Here is a 9,050-nt window from a genome sequence, read left to right as displayed (position 1 = left end):
TTCACCTGGCGCGGGCGGGCGCCCCGCCGGCCAGGAGAGCCCTGCGCACCGCCCACGAATCATCTGCCGTCCGACTCCAACCTCACCGCCTCCTCCTGGTGGACTGCGGGCCCCGGCCCGGTCGCCCCCGCAGAGACCGACCGGCGGTAACAGGACCGCCTCACCCACCACCACCACAGCTCCTCCCGCCGGAAGTGACAGAGCGCGGCCCCGCCCCGCGGCGGCGGCGGGCGGGGGCGGGGCCTGCTGAGCTGGCCCTTGCCGAGCTGGCGCTGCCGCGCGCCCCGCCCCACTCTCCCCTTTGGTTCCGGCGCGGCGCCGGCGGGAATGGCGGCGGGGATGGCGGCGCTGAGCCTCACCGTCAGCGCGGGGAGCCCCCCGCTCGGTAAGTGCGGGCCGGCCCTTGCTTCCTCCCCGCTCCCTCGGGGGGCCTAGCGGGGTGCTGTCCCCTCACCGCCCGCCCGCTGGGCCGTGCGCGGGGCGCGTGGCCGCCGCGTTGCATCATGCGGCGCCGCACGCCGGTTGTCCTCGCGTGCGGGGACGGGCGAGGCGTGAGGGGCGGCCCGCGTCCGTCCTGCCCTCTGCGGCCCGGCCCTGCTGTAGGCCTTGGCACGGCGGGTCCCCGGGGCGCGGGGCGAGCCCCCCTCGCTGAGGGGCCGGCGCTGAGGGAGCACGTCACCGCCGGGGACTGGCCCCCGCGGGGTCCCGCTGGCACTTGAGGTGCTGAGGAGGCGCCGGCCTGGGAGCCCGGCCGCGTGTCGGGCTCCGCAGCGACTGCTCCGCCGCGCCTGCCCGGCCCCCAGAACGTGGGGATCGGGCAGGGTCGGTCCGGTCCTGCCGCCCTCGGGTTGCTTTTCAGGTAGCTGTTTGGGCAGTGGTGACAGCTGCCGGCACTTGACATAACTTACGCTAAAGAAACTGAGTCATGGGTACACCCTGCGAGTGACTTAGCACGTTGAGGCTAAATTTTCAAGGCAGCCGTAATTCACATTGCTTGTTTGTGAGTTCTGCCTAATTGCTGCTATCTTTCCTTGTCAGTTCTAATCTGCTGCTAAAATTCGGCTCGTCTGGGGAGCTGTTTCAAAGTTGCACTGCAAAATCTTACTTTTTCTGTTGCTCGGTGTCCTTCGATGTTATTTTGCCTTTAAAAATGTGAGAACCTCCTTCATTACATTTTCTGCCACATGGAAACAGCCTTTTATATGTATTCCATACCATTTCTCCATTTTGTTACAACTATTCAAAATACATTTTCTTCCTATTCTTCATCTTAGTTTATTAATTTCTTTTTCATGCTGTTATTGCCAAATGCATTTGCGAATTGAATACAACTTGCATGACTAAGGATTTAAGGTATAATAATATATAAGTTTTAAATAACATTTCTCCTGATACAAGTTTATACTGATTTGCTAGAAAAGATATGATGCAATATGAGGTACAATTAACATGGGTTTAGGGGCTTTGGAGGATTCTTTCCTTTTAATAGCTGGTGAGTCGCACTAGAGATTTAATTCAGAAGATAGCATAATTATGTCAGAAATATTACATATTACAGATGAAACACTTTGGTAAACATTTGTATCAAGAACACAAGCATACTCATCCTACTCATTCCTACTTTGTACTATTCATCATGGCTGTACACTGGGAAAAGTGTAGTAGCTTTTAATGTCATTAGTATTAATTACATAGCTTCATAGCTTGGTGTGCATAATACTTGTCATTTTCAAAGCATTTCCGTGCACGTTATTAAAATACTTACATGTCTTACAAACATATTGCATAAGGGATGTCATCCTGACTTTCGCAGATGGGTAACTGAGGGATGAGAAGAACCTTGGCTTACTGTTGCTAAAAGCTTAATGCCACAAGAAGGGTTTGCAGCTGAGCAGAGCTGAGAGCTAGGGAATTCCTAGCTCCAGTGCTTTATATTTAGGCCAATGTATTAATAGCTTACAACATCATCTGCCTTTGGGTAGTCTGTGCATTGTTCTAGGGAAGATAAAGCACATGGCACACTATGAAAACTGTAACAAGTTAGATGCCTTTCAAGACCTAGAGTATAGTCCTTTGGCTAGTTTCATTTAAGTAATATTTGCCTATGCAGAAGCTTGCTGTCTTTGTACATGCTTCTGACCAAAGCAAAAGAACACAAGCTCCTCTACTTATGCTTAGCAGGCTGAATCTGGACCAGAGCCAATCCAGAAATACAGCCAAGTTAGCTCGGTGCTGTGTTTGGGCTACTGTGTCATGCTATAGAGCATCGAGATCAGAGCAGGTTTGCATCAAACCACTTTGAATATGGGCAGAGCTGTCTTCCTAATGTAGCCTAAAAACTTCAATAATTCTTTTATTTCTAGAGACCGTCCTTTACTGTCACTGGTGAACTACTTTGAAAACCCTGTATAAGCTTCGTGCACTTTTACATGGGTAGATTTCTTGGTTTTGAATGGCTAATCTTTTCATAAACATATTTAACAGGTTTAAAATAGTCTCATCCTTTTTCAGAAAGTACTGGTATATTCAGTAATTGATCTCCTTTGATGCATATGTCAAGGCTGGGATGGAGTACGTTACTATACTGTTCAATAAAAGCAATTTGATTACTTCTCTACGTATATTGGGGGACAGGACTAATTTTTACAATACCCTTAGGAAGCAAAATGTATTGCTGCCGACACTTGCTGAGCTCACTGCAGGTTACTGTATGCTGGCCATTATCAATTTGAAGCTGTAAGGATTGCCAAGAATAAGAAGCCTCTTGCTATGAGACTGAACATTGATTTCTTCCCTGGGCAATCTTACTTGAAAGAGCCAGTTCAGTCACCTGGTCCTATTAGATAATAAATGTAACTCTTTTGTTGCTGCTATGAAAGATGTCTTTCCTGGAAGAAAGTTCAGTATCTTTTTCTCTTGGTTTTTGTTTTTAAAGGAGCTTTGCTGACGGTGGAGCATGTGAAGAATGATGTTGAGATTTCAGTGGAAGAAGGCAAAGAAACCATCCTCCATGTGTCCGAGTAAGTGACTTTGCATCTCTCCTTCTAGCTTTGGGTCAGCAGTTTTAAAAATCACATGGTTGTAACATTGACAGTAACCTTTTCAGGTAGGTGGAAGAGAAGAATAGAGTTTTATTCATCACTGCGTTACTGATGTCTCTTTGTAGCACAGACAAAACATTTACATTATATTCTAAACTAAATCTTTATGGAAAGAGCTCTGGTATTCTTATTTGCATGCACTTATGTCTAATTGTTTATGCTGTACCAGTCACTTTATTGTTTAGGTATTTGCCTTTTTGAGGTGTCATGGATTATCAAAAGCAAGGCCATTTTGTATTAGGCAAGGTTAGTATACAAGATTCCTTGGACTTGTACATATGAGGTGGAATGAATTTTAAAGGTTTACATGGCATTATTTTGGGCTTACTGCTGCATATAAGTGAAGGCATGATGTTACCTCAAAAAAGTGCTAATTAATTATGCCATCCTATCCAGTGTATGCATCCTGAAGAAAGAATCTTGGAAATTTTTGTGGAAATCTGTTGTCTATCCTTCTAAAAATACTCTGCCATTGGAATAAATATTTTCAAGTTTGGGGCATAAAGGTGGTTTTTATGATCTGAGTAGGATCATATGCATATCAGAAATGCAGGACTAATGCTGTTAGTTTTGGGAAGCTGCATTGTCATCTTAGATTCCATATCAGGTAAGATACCTGGATATATCAAGAGGAGATATCCTGATATCTTAAGTACCACTGACATATCAGTGGCAATCTCTGATGTCTAATATCTACAATAAGAGCATATTTGACCCATAAACATTGCAGCCCTAACTTAAAGTATATTAACGTCATGATGAGTTTGGAATTAGTGTAGTTTTTGAATACTGCTTGTTTTTTGAAAGAACAGGGAATTCACAGACACGCTGACAAACTTGCATTTTGTGAGCTGTTTCAGTAGAAGATGCTGTTAGAGCCACCAATGCATCATAAATTCATATTCCTGCATGTATGTAGAATGGTTATAAAAACAACATAGTATTTTTATGTTGTGTTGTGGAGATCCTGACTTGATCCTCATAAATTAACACTGACTGAGCTTTTCCACTGTCGTCTAACCTTAGGGAAAGGGCTTGTCACTATGTATATATTTCTGCAAAAAATCAAAGCACAGGATAATTCAGAGTCTTCAATCATAATGATTGCTCTACTGGTTGCAAATACTGCTTTCTGTTTAAAATGTTAGAGTTGAACTCGGATGTGAGTTCTTTCCTTATTGTAATCTCTGATTTTACATGTTGTCTTTTGCTGTGCCTAGTGATGGCATTGAATTTGTGATTTTGAATTGAAGCAAGAGAAATGTGGCAGGTTGTATTGGGACTTAATTGGTACAGTCTTAATAATTTTCAGTATGTGTTATGCACATGTGGGATACAGCATACATAACAGAGAGTTAATTGGATGTTTTTTCGTCTCATGAGAGAGTTTTCCCCTTAAGTAGTCTTAGTCAGATTTTGGTTTCATTTTCCTTTCTCAGTTTAGGCAGTGTGTGTGTATGTATATACCAAAAGACATACATGCACATATACACTCCTGTGACACGTGGGGATGATTTTGGAATAATATAAATTTATATACTCAGCTTTGAAATAATATTTCATTTTATTAAATAATTTTATATTCCCATGGCTTCTTCCCACTGCATTGCATTAACTGTAACAGAAATTGTCAGAAATGTAAAGCCAAAGCTCTTTTTCTGCACTTCGGCCACATGTGGATAATATCTAGAATCATGGTTCCATCAGATGGAATTTTTTACGTATTAGTGTCATCTCGTCCCTGGCATTGGATTATGTTTAAGAAGTTATTCCAAACCTCAATATTGCATTAATTTTCTCTTGCTTGGTTGTACAATCATTTTAAAAATTTATTCTCTATTTTAAAGTCTGTTAAAAGTGTATCTGTGACTTGAGAAGCATCAGCTGAATTCATATCTCAACTAATGCTTTTGGTAAATGGATTTCATGGCATCAATTCTGCTGAAGCTATCTTATTTTGGCATGACTTGAAATTCACTTGGGATATTTCAGACTTTGTTTTTTTTGTTTTTTTTTTTTTTTTTTCAGGAAACCATTAGTTCTAATGACTTGACTTGAACAAGAGAGGACATTTTTTTGCTATTTTTCTAGGTTATATTTTGAAGTGCAGTTAAAATCTGATGACAAACTTTTCAGCTAACTAGCTGAAACGTAGCTGTCAGCTTGTTAGCTGAAAAGTTTATCACTAATTTGAGATTATGAATTTTATTTCAAAGGTTATTTTTCAAGCCTTAGCTTCAAAACTTCATGTGGTAGTAGCTCCTAAACAAACCACACTGCTAAATGCTGATGGCATTATGGAGTATACCTGCATCTTACCTGCAGTACAGCTTTTCTGTTTTGTGTTGTGAGCACATGCATGCTTCAGAGTAGTATTACTCTTAAGCAGATGTATCTAACCTTTGCACAGAACCATTCTGCAATGCTTTTCATAAATTAATTCAAATAATGACTTATTACAATTGGAGATTCTCTGTGTTTTGTTTGTTTTTTCTTTTTCCTTCCCCCATTTGCCCAGATATTTAATTATGTGGCATTTCATGTCACTTTCCAGAGACACTTACTCTTTGCCTGTAACATTACATTGTCCCTGGTTATTCTTCCTTACTTACCCCTGGAGTTAGCAGGCGCTAGCTGCAAAGAGCAGCCTTAATGTTTTGTAACTTTCTCAAAGAAAGGAGGCCAATTAACACTATGTTTGGGTGGAAGTAGATCTTTTTTTCCCAAAGAAAATAAACAACTTTTTAAGCACAAGTAAGGCTTTACTCAGAGTAAAATTGTCACATTTCATATATTTATTCAGTTTTGCTCGAGTAATGAAGAGTATTTGTTTTAGTATGAACTAGTGAAAACAATAAAACCACATTTCACGGACTTTCTGTAGATGCAAATGTATTAGAAATGTTTTGGTTTTCTTAGTTTGAAAAAGCTTCAATAAAATCTGATAACAATGTGAAATTATAATAGGACATACTTTGTGTATGTTAATCCCCCCACTGTGGTTTTTGGTTTTAGTTATATTTTATGGATCTTCTGTATACTGGATCCTAGAAACTTGAAAAGCTAGAAGCAACAAAACTACAAATGAACTATGTTCCTTAGGTTTTAGTGCAGTTAACCTAATGAGACTGGCTGATCCACTTGTACTAAAAATGGGGCTCATTATAATTGTTAATATATCAAGAAGTCTTCTGTATCTTTTTCAGAACTTTCATTGATTTTTGCAAGGCTTTTTGAGGGCTATCACAAATTCTTTTAATTTTATAAGAGACACAGTAAGTGTAACGGGAAGTACAGAACAGTGGCAGAATAGAAATGAAACCTTGTTTGGACAAATTGAAGTGTAGCATTCATTCCATTAAATTGAGTGGAACAGAACACTTACAGGAACTCTTTTTGTTGATGTCAATGCTTGTTTAGAAGCAATTGGAGCTCTAATTTTGTAATCTACACCTATGTGGGACTGTGGAGATGAGTATTATCTGGACAGTTGATGGTTGTGGTGCATCTTTCTTCCAAAGCTCTTTAGTAAATATTAATGAAAATGTTCGCATTTATCTTAGATTAATTTGAAGCTAGATGTCTGACAGTATGCAACTTTTTGTAATACTGTATGTAAGGTGGAAAAGGGAGGTTAAAACACAGAAGTATGCTCTTTGGAGAGCCTTTTGCCTCCAGATCTATTGAGAATTTTCAAAAGCAGAATGGGAAAAGCAAATTCAAATTAGTCTTTTACCTGGAGAAGACTGCGTAAAAAACAAAAGTACAGGTAGCCAAGTTTGTTCAACAGGGGATAGTGTCTATCAAGTGTGAACTGAGTAAAGTGAGTAACAAATGAACAGGTTTTTTTCCTCTGATGCTAGCCCTTAAAACCAAGTGGAGACCTCTTGATTCCTCTGTAGATTCTCTAGGAATCCTCTTCAAAGTCATCCTTCTTGTATGAAAAGAAAAGAAAACGAATCTTGATTTAGCTCCTTATATTCTGGAAAATAAGCAGGTCAAGTTATACTTCCACATTCTGTCAGATGTGGAGAGAGAACTTAATTCTTTCAAAGAATAATCAGAGTTTTATTTTCTTCATTTCTGTCTATCAAAACAAAATTGTTTCATGTTTAGAAGCTTATTGTTCCATCTGGTGATAGAAAAGCAAGGACTGATAGATTCTTTCGCTAGATAATTTTTTTTTATTCTGGTGACCTGGTACCTGTTGGTTCACCCAGAAATTATTTTGCGTTTGCTTTACACATGTTTCAGCTATGTGTGTACAAATAAAATTGAACTGGAGGTAGTAATTTAATATACCTTTATTTTGCCTCTTTCTTTTTTTAGGCATGTTTCATTTACCGATGTGAATTCAATAGCTCGTTATCTGGCTAGAGTTGCTGGTTCTGCTGGGTTGTATGGTTCGAATCTGTTGGAACACACTGAGGTGAGAAGGAATCATGCCTCTCTCTTTTTTTTCCTTTTTCTTTTTCTCCTCTCTTTTGGCCTGCGATCAAAGTTGGGTTTCTTTGTTTGTTTTGTTTTGTTTTAGGAACTTGTGTCTATTGTTCTGCATTTTATTGTTAGAATGAGGTGCAAACTATGTGGGATTCTGAGAGGGTTTTATTTTCTTAAGCTTGCTCTTTCTTATAAAGAAGAGTCATAAATCTAAGCATTGAAAGGGTTGCCCTTTCCCACCCCTGCAACAGCAACTCCTAACCTCACGGTTCACTAATACAAGATAATTCACGTTGGAAGGTGATATCTGCAGTTTTCCCTCTTCGCTCTTGTCAGCTCTGTTGCCATCAGTTGCTACCTTGTAACACTTCAGTATAACACCAAGGAACACTGTATAATATTGAAATACTGAATTAGTTTTTGCTGTATATGATGGACAAAACCCGGACCCCAATTTCATTCAGTGAAATGTGGTGAAACGTCGCCGCATAGATGGACTGTTCCCTCGTGCAAAGTCCTATATTCCGTAATGCTTCCCTAGTGGTGCCATGGGGGCACCAGAATTTTTGTGCCAAAGAGGGAACTTTCTTGGTCTTCTTTGCTTACACAGATTACAAAAAGTTTTAGGAACTGTGGATATGATACGAAATGAGAGGGAATTCTTCCTGAGTCTAGTTCAGAATAATCATATGCTGAATTTTAAGTTGGTGGCTGAAACTAACAGATAAATTGAAATTTATTTCCCCTGAAATTTGGGGAGGGAACCAAAGGACTTGATTCAACTCTTTTCTACACGTACTTGAAGCTAGTAGTAATCATTCTTCAGCCCTTATAGCTGGTCTTAAGGGAAGTGTTGTCTTAGTGTATTACTTGTAAGGCATTTAAAAAGCTGTAGGTTATCTTGTGGCTATTTAAACTTTCTTAAAGTTTTCTTAAAACCCTTGTTTTTAAATTTAGCCCTGAGACCTCTGCAAACACGCTTTCAAGATTGGTATTTCTGATAAAATACTTCTTTTCACTTCTGCATCTTTCAAAAATGAAGTTGTACTTCGAGAAGTACAGTGACAGCTGCATTTGTGGTACAAATATTTTGGAGCATAACTGCAAATGACTGAACTGAATACTGTGGTAGTGTAATTACATCTGTGCCTGCCACGTTGGCTCGAATATTGGAAGGATTCCTGATGCAGTTTACAGAACACTTGCACATGAAATAGGGACAGAGGACTAGAGGAGACAGCCTCTTACAGAATTGAGGGATTCAATTTATAGACAGACCTATGTTATTAACCAATGGCCTGATTCTTAATTTTTTTAAATTTATGTACCAAGATATGTTTCCTTTTATAGGAGGAGACTGTTTTGCAGGAGAGGGGGGAGGGAAATGAGGTGGGAGAAGGATTTGATTTCTTCAAATCTAAAAGGAGATGAGGCAGAGAAGAGAGGGGAAAATGGTATACTTGTCCAGTAGCAGTACCAGAAAGATCAAAGAGGTCACAAATGTGGTGT

At 40.2% G+C, this 9,050-nt stretch overlaps 1 protein-coding gene across 2 annotated transcripts in view; it reads left to right on the top strand.

Moving 5' to 3' along the window:
• Positions 1-212: 212 nt before the first annotated feature.
• Positions 213-9,050, top strand: part of EPRS1 (glutamyl-prolyl-tRNA synthetase 1) — a 41,311-nt gene continuing 32,473 nt past the window's right edge. For both annotated transcript variants that reach the window (XM_075147101.1, XM_075147100.1), the window contains exons 1-3: positions 213-385; positions 2,936-3,020; positions 7,431-7,530. In XM_075147101.1, the coding sequence (XP_075003202.1) occupies positions 328-385; positions 2,936-3,020; positions 7,431-7,530 (243 nt within the window). In that variant the 5' untranslated portion in view covers positions 213-327. The remainder of the gene's footprint in view (positions 386-2,935; positions 3,021-7,430; positions 7,531-9,050) is intronic.

Source organism: Calonectris borealis, chromosome 3 (genome assembly GCF_964195595.1).
Source record: "Calonectris borealis chromosome 3, bCalBor7.hap1.2, whole genome shotgun sequence".
Classification (NCBI taxonomy): Eukaryota; Metazoa; Chordata; class Aves; order Procellariiformes; family Procellariidae; genus Calonectris; species Calonectris borealis.
The sequence above is the reverse complement of the archived record's forward strand: the minus strand, read 5'-3'. Positions and strand labels throughout refer to the sequence as shown.